This window comes from Corvus brachyrhynchos, unplaced genomic scaffold (genome assembly GCF_000691975.1).
Source record: "Corvus brachyrhynchos isolate BGI_N302 unplaced genomic scaffold, ASM69197v1 scaffold6, whole genome shotgun sequence".
NCBI classification, from domain to species: Eukaryota; Metazoa; Chordata; class Aves; order Passeriformes; family Corvidae; genus Corvus; species Corvus brachyrhynchos.
In genome coordinates, this window is record NW_008238632.1 from 2,824,802 (window position 1) to 2,838,026 (window position 13,225).

The 13,225-nt window shown below is 40.7% G+C and overlaps 1 protein-coding gene across 1 annotated transcript in view; it reads left to right on the plus strand.

The window, feature by feature from the left end:
* HECA (hdc homolog, cell cycle regulator) overlaps positions 1–11,961 on the plus strand; it is a gene marked incomplete at its 5' end in the record, with an annotated part of 24,367 nt that extends 12,406 nt beyond the window's left edge. Inside the window, 3 exons of the mRNA XM_017737194.1 lie at positions 2,269–3,309; positions 6,407–6,561; positions 9,184–11,961. Of these exons, the coding sequence (XP_017592683.1) occupies positions 2,269–3,309; positions 6,407–6,561; positions 9,184–9,348 (1,361 nt within the window). The remainder of the gene's footprint in view (positions 1–2,268; positions 3,310–6,406; positions 6,562–9,183) is intronic.
* Between the last annotated feature and the right edge of the window lie 1,264 nt (positions 11,962–13,225).

Sequence of the window (13,225 nt, forward strand, 5' to 3'; positions counted from 1 at the left end):
TGTTCTCTTCAATTTGGTAATTTGTTTTTAGTGACTGAAAAGTCCATATTTTGAAATGAAATAGGCTTTTTCTTCTTTAAAGGAAAGATTTTGGCAACGTGTTGAAAGGTATTGCAGATGAATTCTTATTGAGACAGAGAAAAATGAAGTGAAGGATGTGGCATCTTCCAGGGAATGGCTCAGGAAAGTTTTTCTGTGATACTTGTGCCTTTTTCTTCTGTATAAGTAAGTTTTAAGAACTACAGTAATCTTGAATTTACTGAAAGTAGCCTTGAAGATTTTGTTTGTTTATAGCCTTTTCTAAAAACTTGCTGGGAAAGGGCAAAACCACTAGCATGGCAAAGATCTGTTGTTGTAGAGCACCTGATTTGTGTATTGCTGCTGTAAGACTGATGATGATGGATAGTGTGTCTCTTACTGAGAGTTGGAGTCAAAGTACATGTAGCACCATAAAACCTCTCATTCTACTGCAAATTATGTTGTGTTATTTGTGCAAGCAGTGATAAGAATGAATGAATGAAAAGCAATGCAACTCAGTGGTGGTTTTTTTACCTGCTCATCAGATAGAAATTTAAAGTCCTAAGGGGAAAAAACCATCAATCATGGCAGTCTCTCTCCTCAAGGCTCTGTGCACCTCTGCCGTAAGTCCTGGGGCTCTGGCCAAGACTGGGGAACTTCAGGAAACTGTGTTTTAGATGGGGTGAGGCAGCACTTGACCGCAGAAGACCCTGAAGAAGCCTGCTAGTATTTGAAATCAGTCACACAGAGGTTAAAGGGCAGCCTGACAGTTCTGTTGGAGCAGTACTTTCTAGGGAAGTGGATGAATTAGGAAGACAGAAATACGGAGAAGTATCTGTAATACTTGAGTAAGCATCTAAAAAGTTCTTACAAAAACTCCAGTAGAAAATTTCCAATCCCTTTTGAGCCTCCCAGCTGCAACAGAGCAGCCAGCAATGGGAGCCATCTGTAGCCTGTGGTGCTTTGGTGAGGAACTGGAAAACGTCATTGGTTCATAAATGCAGAACGTTTTATTGTAGAACATTTTTTTGTGTAGAAGCTGATATTGTTGCTGGGAGATAATTGAACTAAACTGTTCTTTGCTCAAGGATATAGCAAAACTGCTACTTTGCTGATAAAATACCATGTTGCATTTGGATTTTTTCACCTGTCTGTGCTTCAGAACTGTTTGGTTTATGAAATTTAGCTATCCAGAATGTCAGTGGTGGTGAGTGATATTGATGCCTTGGAGTGGCTACCTGAAAACAGAGGCTAGACAAGAGTAAGAGAATAAAAGCAGGTATTTATTGAAGGGCTTTCAATAAATGGTACACTGTGGGTACAGAGCCCTAGGGCTACACCCAAGATGGACGCTGGGTCATGGGTTTTTCACGCTTTTATAAGTTTGGTCCATTTGCATATCAGGGTTAGTTCTCCAATTACAATTTCAGGTAATGATGTAAGTACCCCATGTTTGCTCCCCCTGTCCAGAGGCTCAGTTTACAAATTTTGGGGCCTGGGACACCAAGGTGTTCTTGAGTCCAGGCCCAGAGAGGATTTATGTCTAACCAGAATGGGAGAGCAGTGGCTAACAGGCTGTGGAGTGTTAGAATTATAGACTAAAGCAGTACAGGATCTGAAAAATATAAAAGCTAAACCCTAAGGCATCAGTATAGTCTCTATTTGCCTAAGCAATGTAGTGAAGGCCCTCCTTTCTGTACTAGGAACATAAGCTGTTTGTCTTGCTTTTCAAAGTCCTGTGCTTCCTCCTTCTCTCCCGAGCTGTTGTCTCTTGCTCAGTCCCAAAGAATAGATCAATTCCTGCCTCTCCCCATGATTGTGAAGCTGGGCTGTATTGGTTACTTTTTTTCAAACAAACATTTGTGTGTGTTCTCCCCATGTTGCCTCTCAGGCTTCAAAGCAGCCCTCCAGGAGCATTCACAAAGCTTTCTCCTTGCTTCTTAAGGCCTTACAACAGTATCCACAGATGCTTGAGGAGGGCTAACGCTTCCGAGGTGCTTTGGTTTTGAATATTAAACAGGCTGTAATGTCATTTTGTTTCTTTATTTGTGCATTTCCTTATCTCTTTTCACATGCTTATCTCTTTTTGGCAAATACCGCTTTTTGCACTGACCCAGAGCTAGTGCTTGAGGCCCTTTAGTAATACAGGTTGTTAGTAAGAGCTTGGTGTGTGTTTGTCACAGTGTTTAAAGAAAGTACTGCAGTAAATGGGCCATTAAGTTATTAATGTATTTGTTTTACCTTCTACAGAAGCCCCTTGTGCTACTCCACTGATCTGTAGCTTCGGGAGGCCGGTGGACCTGGAGAAGGATGACTACCAGAAGGTTATATGCAACAACGAGCATTGTCCGTACAGCACTTGGATGCACCTTCAGTGCTTCTACGAGTGGGAAAGCAGCATCCTTGTCCAGTTCAATTGCATTGGCAGAGCCAGGAGCTGGAATGAAAAGCAGTGTCGCCAAAACATGTGGACCAAGAAGGGATACGACCTGGCTTTTCGGTTTTGCTCCTGTCGGTGTGGGCAGGGTCATTTAAAGAAGGACACGGACTGGTACCAGGTGAAGCGAATGCAGGATGACAAGAAGAAGAAATCAGTGTTGGAGAAGAGTACGGGAAGGTCCATTACAGAGTCAGCAGAGGAGGCCAAAAAGGGCAGGCCAGCCAACAAGCCTCAGAAAGGCTTGAGCAATGACCTTCAGCGAAGGCACTCTATGGACAGGCAGAACTCCCAGGAGAAGGGTGTCATGGGTGGCAGCTACGCCGTTCGCTCACCTTGTGTCTCTCCTGGCCAGTCCCCGCCCACCGGCTACTCTATCCTCGCCCCCACGCATTTCAGTGGCCCGCGTTCCTCGCGATACTTGGGAGAGTTTTTGAAGAATGCCATTCACCTGGAGCCTCATAAGAAGAATATGGCTGGTGGGGGCATGTTCAGGAATGCACATTTTGATTATGGGGCAGCTGGCTTGCAAGCACATAGATCAGGACACTTCGATACCCCTGTGCAGTTTCTGAGAAGGCTCGATCTGTCTGAGCTGCTCACTCACATCCCCAGGCATAAATTGAATACTTTCCATGTGCGGATGGAAGACGATGCCCAGGTGGGCCAAGGGGAGGACCTTCGGAAGTTCATCCTTGCTGCTCTCAGTGCCAGCCACAGGAACGTTGTAAACTGTGCTCTGTGCCACAGGGCGCTGCCAGTGTTTGAACAGTTTCCGCTGGTGGACGGGACCCTGTTCCTTAGCCCATCAAGACATGATGAGATTGAATATGATGTTCCCTGTCACCTTCAAGGTACAGGTTGTCTGTCAGTCATGCTAGGTTTCATTAAATTATGGAACTGCCTTCTGTGCCCTGTCCTTTCCATTACAGATTTTCATCCCGATTCTGCATTTTTAAGAAGTTCTATAAAGCTTGAAGTAATGTCCAAAATGCTCACATGGATCAGATTGAAACACTTAGAAGGAATTACAAAAAGATGCTGTATAGAAAGATCCATGCCTTGTGTTTGGGCTTACAGCTAAACACGTTCTCATCTGATTTCTAGGTAGACCATGGGAAGGTTTTCCAGCCAATCTGTTCTGCAGCATGTGCATGCTCATTATCTCTTGTGAGCTTTACTCCCAAGATACACATCAACCTTTTAAACCTTTTAAATTTAAGCATACTGTGCTGCAGCCTAGGTGAAAGTTGTATTTGCACCACTGATGAGGGTGAGGTACCTCTCATCTGCTTTCAGACTAGAGAGTATCAGTTTTGTTTTATAGTGAAGTAGTATTTTTTAAATATGGAGAAGACTCTAGTCTGACCTGTGTTAACATAGGCCTGGAGAGGCTGGATGTAGTAAGAGTAAGCTTTTAATATGGTGTGTTAAACAGCAGTGTAGTAGTGAAGGTTTTAGACTTATTTTGGAACTTGAACGTGCTTGAGCATGTCTTGATCATGTCCTAGCTCTCAGATGAGTTGAGACCAAGGCATATGTTTCTTTTTTCCTCCTAGAGAAACAAGTAAATGTGGGCCAGCATGAGCTTTAGCGCTTCCCGAAAGCTGTGGCCCAGACTTAAGTGTTCAGGGTGGTGGTACATGACTAGATGTGCCTGTCCTGCAGCCTGCTGGCAGCCAGCGTGGCTAAAATAAGTCAGAGAAAGTATCCCTAGTCTGGTGGTCAAAAGTATAGATTTACATGTTGAAAAGTGTGTTGGTGAGGGATTAACCAGAGGTATTTTAACATTCAAGTTTCTCACCTTTCAATAAAATACATTGTATGCCATGCATGGTCATAATATGTGTTATGTAACATACTTTTGCTAAGTAAGCCTTGTATTTTATTTTTTTTTCTTTCCTTGAATCACTGTGCACTAAGTCACTAAACTGTATTCATGCTAACATTATTGTTTCTGTCTTGCCTAATGTACTTGGAAGAGAAAAAGTGATAGGCAAATCTACAAGCCAGAAAAGTTCCAGGATAAACAGAATATACATTTGTGAGCTAACTATGCTTATTTGCTTTGGTGGGGAGTCACACAATATGCTTGTGATTTTTATCAGTACAGAAAGCTGGTTTAGTAATAGTGAAACTCGTCATTTGTTAACATTTGCCACTAAGAATGAAACTCTGTGAAATTATTTTTTTTTTAACTTAATTGCTTCTTAACTGTTGGATGATATATCTGAAAAACTTGTTTGGACAAGTTGCTGTGAATAATTAATTGTTAAAATTTTTGTTTCCTTGTCCTGGGTAAAATGGTTTATTACCAGAAATACTCTTCGAAATGAAATTAAGCTTATTCCAGGCTGTTATTTTCTTTTCAGAACAGAAAATCAGTTATTTTATTTCAAGCTTGTTTAAGATACCAGGTGCCCCATTTCCTGTACAAAAAATGTCCTGAAAATTAGCGATGGGGCAATGTAGTTTTTATAAAGTGCACAAACAGTGCAGAGCTTCAGAGACAGTTATGTATCTTCCTGCACAACGCAACTTCTGTGCGTGGAGTTGTTTGAACATCACGAGTCTCAAGTGTTCACTTTAGGACCAGAGTTTATTATATTTTCACTTTAGTTTCATCCCATCGTGTTTTCTAGAGCTGAACATGCCAGTGTAGAATAACTCAATTTTTACCAGTTCATACTGTTAAGTGTATTTTGTATGTATATTTTAAGAAGAGTCTATTTTTTCTTGTTTTTCTAAAATAGTTGGCTTAAAAACCAAAACAAGTTAAAACACAGACTATTAATTTCAGAAGTGTCTGGTATAGACTAATCATAAATTATTAATATTTTGTTCCCATTTGTGTAGAAGAGTTACAAGATGTATGTCTGTTGAATTACAGTTTGTGATGTGTTCGGTGCTTTGATGCTAAAGATCACAAATTGCAATCTGAGGTGAACACATGTTAAACACAGTCCTGGTTTGTTGCTGATCTGTAACTTCACTACTGCTTAGCTCTGTCTTACATAGCAGGGCAGAATCTGGTATGTCACAGGATAAGTACTCGGTGTCAGGTCACTTCTAATGGCCAGCTATTAAACTGCAAATCAGTTTAGTCACTATGAGTCAGGCATAATCTGGGTGCCAGGTATTTATAATTTGTGTAGGAATTTTTGGTTTTTTGTGAAAGTTGGTCTCAGATTTTTGCATTGGTAAATTTAATCACATGTATGTAGTGAAAATATTTGATTTCCAAGCCTGAGCCACTTGATTTGTATGGCAATAAATGTAATTCAGGTTTTGAAAGTCATTATGCATACAGAGCCTAAGGTCATGATAGAGCTCGATATATTCAGAGTTCTGAATGGCATGTTAAAGTCTTTGTATGTGCAATATGTAATGTTTTAAAATACACTTGTTGTTAATGAACAGTCAGAAGGAAGTACATGAAAAAATTTGCTCTTCTTCCTGTTGCTTTTTTTCTGTGGGGAATGTTAGGTCCTTGTTTCCTTCTTTGCTGGAAGATACTGGCAAGTTGTTAAATGAATCTGTACCAAGTTTGTTAATAAGCTTCAGCACTTCTCCACTTCTTATGTCGGGTGGGGATGAAGCTAGGGCAAAATTCTGGTTTTGGAAATACAGCAAGTGATCTTACAGCTTAACCTGGCATCTTTTCTTGGAGGTTTAGCAACTTCTTTTATAAAATATTTTGCTAAGATCTACCAGCAAATGATGTAAGGGAGAGTGGGCAGGGTGATGACTAATTCATGAGTTCTGCATAGCTTTAGTCAAGCCCCGTGTATTTCCTATAGAGAAGCAGTTTTTACTTCATCATTCACTATTTATAAAAAAAAAAAAATAATGTGTGATTTGTATCACTGAAGGTCAGATAGCACATTGCAGAAGATGTCTGTTTTAATCTTCTCTTCTAGTCTCCTCAAGATGTGTCTTTTCTGTCCACAGGAAGGCTTATGCACCTCTATGCTGTTTGTGTAGACTGCTTAGAAGGGGTTCACAAAATTATATGCATTAAGTGCAAGTCCCGATGGGATGGAAGCTGGCATCAGCTGGGAACTATGTATACCTACGATATTCTGGCAGCATCTCCCTGTTGTCAGGTTAGTACCATACATAAGTAAGACTCATAAGGTGAAATTCCAACTGATTAGATAAAGTCAAGGTTGTGTATCTCTTCTCCCTTTCCTCCTTCCATCCTTCTTTTCCAGCCTGTACCTATGATTGGAATACAAGAGGGCTGATGGATCTCTGTCCCTTTGTCATAAGAGGTACAATGGCCTTTAGCTAGACTAAAGTCATTGCAATGGTCAGTGGTTAATACATTTATATTTTTAAATAAAGCTCCCTTTAAATGCACTGGTAATTAAATCTGATGCTTGATCACTAGCATCACTAGTGTCAGATACAGGTCCACATTTTGATCAGATGTTTCATGTTTTCATGTTCATAAACTGTGATTTATCCTAATTGTAGCAAAGAGGTGGCAAGGGAGCAGAAAGGTTCAAAGTGTGCTCGAAGATTACTCAGCTCTCCTTAATCTTTGCTGTGGCTGACCCTGGGGATGGTACTCACCCACCACAGCCTGAAGCAACTTCATGTTCAGTAAACACTCGCCTAATCTGTGCCTTGAGAGTGGAAGATCCAAGGCTTGGGGTTACACCAGAGTAGACGTGTGCCTGAGACAGCAGGATTATTGGCATTCAAGGGAATTAATTGTCCATGTGATGGACAGAGCACTTCTGCTGTGCAGGTGGGGGTAGACAGCTGTGAAAAAAACATTTGTCTGGGAATGACTCAGTGCTCCACTCCAGATGCTCCGACACACAGGTGGTGGTAGTAGGTCGGGACAGGAGCCTTGCAGAGATGCACCCATTCACACTGGGATCACTGCATGGTAATGTGCATACTTTAAAGCCATATGAAATGCCATTTTGTCAATATGCAGAATGCCAGTTTATTTTAAATTTAGCATATTTACCAAAATGTGTTGCTCAAAAGACAAGTACTGCTGCTGCTGGTTAAGGTGACATTGGTAGCAATTATAGCTACAGACAGATATATTACCTTCAAATTTAGTGTCTCTTGAGGTTGTAACTTTTTTTAAAAAACAGGAACTTTTAAAGGTAAAGCACTGATACTGACTTGCTATCTTCGTAGAAGTCAGCAACTTTAAATCTGAATTGCTTCTGTTGAATGTACAAGACAAGATTTAAGAGCTCATTATACAAGAGCCTTAATTACATGATTAATGGACAGTGTGACAGTACATGGTATATAAGAACTGCCTATAAAATCATTAGCTGCAGTGACTGTGATTTCCAGATAATAAGCATTATTGTTTCACCATGATTGTTACAGATGATTCTGTGCATACAGAAGAATGACATTTAAATATGGTATATAATATAAATCCAAATTGACTTTCTGGTTTTATTTTGAATAATTTCATGCCTTACTTCAAAATATTTAGTTCTCCATCACAAATTTGCATGTAGAATAACGAACTGCAGCCATTGTCAGATTACTAACACTTAGCTGATGTGCTGGACAGTAGAAAAGGAGAAAACACTTTGGTTAAGAATTCCATAAAAATTCATAAACCAGTAGATTGTATTTCTTAAAATTTCTGCTTTTCAAGCAGAGCAGATGGCAATGAAGCTGTTGATTTATTTCTTTTTGAGTCTGGTCTCAGCAGGGATAGTACTTTAATAATTTCCTGCTCTCCTCATCCAGGAAAATCCCTTAAATCAAGGTGGCCTAGACAATACTTTTTGTTCTTTTCAGTGGAGAGCTGAAGCTTTAATTCGTGTACTGGGCTGTGAGGTTAAACTACAGTGCAGCTCAGGCCCTCACTGCTCATTTGCCACCTTTGCTCTTTAACTCCTTTACAGTCTCAATTCCCTTCTGCTTCTCTTGAGTATTCCAAAGGGCTTGCTGAGCTTTCATGCTGCTTGTTGCTTTCTTTGTATCAGATGGGCTGTGTTTTTCAGCTAGATTTCTTCTGAAGACTCACTTTTGTGTAACAGCTGAATATTAATAGCTCTGTCTGTCCTCACCTATGACCTTGAATTATTTCTCATATCCACCCAGTTAATGTTGCTTCTTTCTCAGCTGGATTTTGTAGAATAGTTTGTGTTGAAGTGATGTTTAGTTTGTATAACCTGATTTGTATTATAAATGTTTAAATAGACACTTAAAGTGACACAATACCATGTTATGCTGATAAAGTAGATCGAATTATGCATTTTTAAGTCAAAAGATTAAAATGCTGGTATATTTTGTAGACAGATGATGTTCAAATGTCAACCTGAACGGTTGAATTGCATGGCACAAATACATAATTTCTCTCTTCGGGGCTTCATTAATGATTTATTGAGACAGCACTCCTTGTGCTGGGGATTGAGGAATTGATTCAGAGATTAAGCAGCACAAAACCTTGATATTCTCTACCTTCCATCAGTCAGAGTGGGAGGTGACCCACTTCCCAGAATTCAGTGGTGGTCTTTAATCTGAAAGGCATGGTGTGTGCCTGCGCGTTCCCAGTCCAGGTGAGGAGTGTCCTTACCAGCACATCCCATTACTGCCAGTTTTGTGACTGACCCCTTCTCCTGCTGGGGAGGACAGGGCACTGCCTTTGGTACCTTCTTTTCTAGAGGTGAGGAGCTGAGGGGAGTGTGGTTATTTCAAAACGTTTTTTTTGTTTGTTTCTTTGTTTTTTCCAGGCTCGACTGAACTGTAAGCACTGTGGGAAGCCAGTAATAGATGTGCGGATTGGCATGCAGTATTTCTCTGAATACAGCAACGTCCAGCAGTGTCCTCACTGTGGGAATCTAGACTACCACTTCGTGAAGCCATTTTCTTCATTTAAAGTTTTGGAGGCTTATTGACGAAAGCTTTGCTTTAGTAATAGCTATTTTATGGGTATTTCAACTTTATTACATATCTTTTTATAGGATTCATTCTGTGATGAAATCTAATTTCTTTTCTAACTGAAAGAGCAGCTTCTTTGTCAGTGTACATATTAATATGTATATATACATGTTGTTAAAACCAGAATCCTCCTGACAAGATCTCTGTGAAGGTTGGAGGCTAGCCAATTTAATGGCCTTTCAATTTATCCCATGTGTGGGGTAAAGTTCAGCTAAAAATGATTTGGGTTTATTTTTTGTATAATTGTAATACAGTTTGTACGAAGGGTGTGGGGAGACATACAGGACAGAGAAATATGTCCAGTTGGAAAATGGGTAATTGCATAGGGTTGTTCCTCCAGCTTGGTGGAAATGGGAAATCCTTGGAAAGAAACGAATCTGTTACTGTTGAATTCATTCAGCCTTTTGCATTGGTTCCCAGGGGCCCAAGAGCTGGCCCAGTGTTGCTAGTCCCCTCAGCAGGCTTTCTTTCAGATTTCCCATGACCAGGGCAAACTAAGGTATCATGACAAGTGAATGTAAATATGTGCCAGAAAATGCAATCTTGAATGAATTCTTCTGGCATCACGTCTTCCTGCCATGTGTGTTTGATGTGCATTGCCCTCACTGAGTTATAGTGCAGGCAATAATGCTACTTCCAACAGGGCTGTCATGTGCCCAGCTGGGTCATCTGTTCATACCAGAAGAAGCTGGAGATCTTAAAATGCTTTATTTGAAGGTGTTTCTTCACAGACATTTTAGGGAAGGAACTGGCTGAGCTGAATGTTTGTATGTGCCTGCTGGGGCTGAGGCTTTGCTGCCTGCTGCAGGCTGCTGTGACTGGTGTGGAAGGAGAACCATGAAGTAGGATCTGGGCCCTCAGAGCTGTCAGAGCTGAGAGGTACTGAGTACAAAACATCATCACTTTTTAAAACAATTAATTGCTGCACCTTCGTCTTTCAAAATTGTGTTCAGTCTAGGATCTAAAAACACGGAGATGTTTTAAGAAAGCATATTTACTTTCTACATGCCTCTGTGCTGTACAGAATAGACTGCATTAAGCAGTGAATTTGTATCAGAGAGCTTGGCCCTGTAGACTCTGCAGTTCTTGTTTCTTGATTCCCATTTCTCCCTTCCCTAAATAAAAATTTTTAAATAGGTCATTAATCTTTTGCTTGGTTTCTCAAATCAGTTGAGATTTAGGGGACGTTTGGTTTTTTTGCTTTTCTCGATAGTATATTTATGAAGTGTTTGTCCACTTGAGAAGTGTGGGTTTTGTTTCTGTTTACATGGTGGGATTATTTTTTGTTTCTTCTAAAGTCTTTTGGTTTTCCAAATCAGAATCTTTTTAGAGTGTATCTGTTGAAATCACGGTCTTGAAAATGGCCCTGATAGTCTGGCACCCTGGGAAAGAAAACAAAACGTTAGAAGCCAAAATAGTGGTTTTTTTCCTGTGTTGGACTGAGAATTACACTTTCTGCTGAATTAAGAAATTACCGTGCACATAAAACTCGAGGTGAATATCCATGTTTCTTTGTGTGTAAAAATGCCGAGTTCAGAGTTTTATTTCCTGACTGTTGTCACTGCAGAATTAGCTCCTTTTAGCATTAGCTACCCTTCCAGTAATACTCAAGCTGCACAGAGTGCTTATGTTGGCACAGGTGACCTAGTGCTGGTTCGAGGGGCAGTGTCCTTAGGTGCCACCCAGCTCGTGTGGTCCAGCGCTGGTCTGAGCAGCTGTGTTAGCAGGCTGTGGTAGCCTTCACCACTGGTCCTCATCTCTTCTGTCCGTGTTCCTGGGCTTGGTTTTGGGTTTGGAGCACATTCTTGGGGTTTTGTGCAGTTGTCCTGTTTGCAACAGTTTTGGGAAAAACTGTTTCTTCTTCCAGGAGAGTTATGGGAAGGACTTTGGGAGACTTCTAACGCTGTCCTTTCGTGGCTACCATGAAGTTACACCAAGCCCAGTTACAGTGGGACCAGCACTGTAACCATTGTCCATAGGAGCAGGACCTGGCCTGGGCGTACTTGGGCAGGAAGAAGGTTTCTAGCAGATAAAACCTAATTAGCTGTGCAGTGTAGACTGCCCTTGTGGAGAGCAATCAAATGATAATTTGGATTAATTTCTCCAGAAGGATGAGCCCTTCAGCTTTGATGCTGTGTTGAGCAACCTGATAGAGTGGCTAACAAGGTTGGAGTTGTGTTGCCTGGCAGTACCATGAGAACCAGACCAGACAGACAACAGTGGCTGTCCCAGCAGCCTGAAATCATGCAGCAAAGACACAGCTCCTCTAATGAGAACAATTAAAGCATACATCTCTTATTATAGCTTTGGTCTTGAGTGCCAGTCATGAATCTGGGGTGTCAGTTCCCACATGGGATACATGGCATTATGTGCCCACTTTTTTGTGCAGTGGTGAGGGGAGGTGTCACTGTGCAATGCACATGGTAGGGGAGAAGTGGGATCTGGAGTTGTCCTAGATACTTGTTCGCTTTCTTCACTTAGAGTAGCTTAATTTATAATTCTGCCCTTTAAGTTCTTGGATGCCTCTCTAGACCTGTATGTGTGACAATCAAAAATGAGTAGATATGGAATAAAGGGAATATAGCCAGCTTTAAAAACAAGTGTATGAGAGGTTGTACAATACATCCAAGTCAAAACCAGGAATGGAGCAGACTGAGAAAATGGGAAGGGGAAAGCATATTTAAAGCCTTAACCCTGACAAGGAATTACATACAGATTTATCCAAGAAAACAATTTAGTTCTTTGCCAGCTTTTCCTTTTAATTCTGCTGTTAAGTGAGTCTTATGAGGAAATGCCTATTTTCTTGTAAAACACATCTCTCAACTGGAGGCTAGCAGCACATGTAGCGCTGTAAAAATGATCCTCAGTGGAAACCAGCTGAGCTACAGAAAGATTCCTCTGAACTTTCACTCCAAAGTAAATTATCCCTAATTTGTGGAGGCTTTCCCTGCTTCTTGTTGGTACTGAAAGCTGCTCTTGTGTTACTGCAAAATGCAGTATTTTCTGTAACATGCAGATTCCAATCAAGCAGTCAGCCCTCACCTTTGGCCGTGAGAGTTTCCTGGGCTTTGCAGAAGCTCAAATGTAACTTCTTTGGGGCCTGCTGGCTACTTTGGAGGTTAAACTAGACCACAGTTGCTCTGCTTTCTGTCTTGACAAGCACTGGAAGTAGTCATGAGCTTATAAATGCATCATAAGGGAAATTACCTCCCTAGCTAGGGAGCTGCTTGCTTTGGTTATTTAGCTAGTTTATTTTTCATTACCTTTTGTTTTTCTGATGCTGTGTGTTCTTTTTAAGCTGGCCCATGGTCAGATTAAATTTGCCTGAAATGTGTTTTGTAAATGAGAATGCAGTCCTCTGGATCTGGAGGTTCATTCTACTCAAGTGCACGATACTCCTTGTGATAGTAATAGGAGTTGCATGTGCAAATGCTTTTCTTTCCAGTAGTTAACTCTCCTTTCCATAGGAGAGGCTTGCATTTAGGTAGACTTCATATTTTGGATGTGTGAAAATGATCTCATCCATCAGTAAGATGTCTACAAATAAATTTTGATAATAATAACTAACAATGTGGACATCTTTTACATGCTGATGTGTAATTTGACATTTACCAATGTTAACAGCCTGAAATTGTTCTGTCTAATGCTGCAGAGTCATTAAAATTACAGTTTTATAGCCAGACCATAGACTATCCTATAGTCTATTTACATTAACATCTCCAGTAATGAGCAGTGTATTCATAATGAGTTTAATTGGAAAATTAAGGAATATTCCTGTAAGGGAGGCATCTAGTCCAGTTTCTTTCTTCCTTCCTTCCCCCCCCTCCCCCCCCC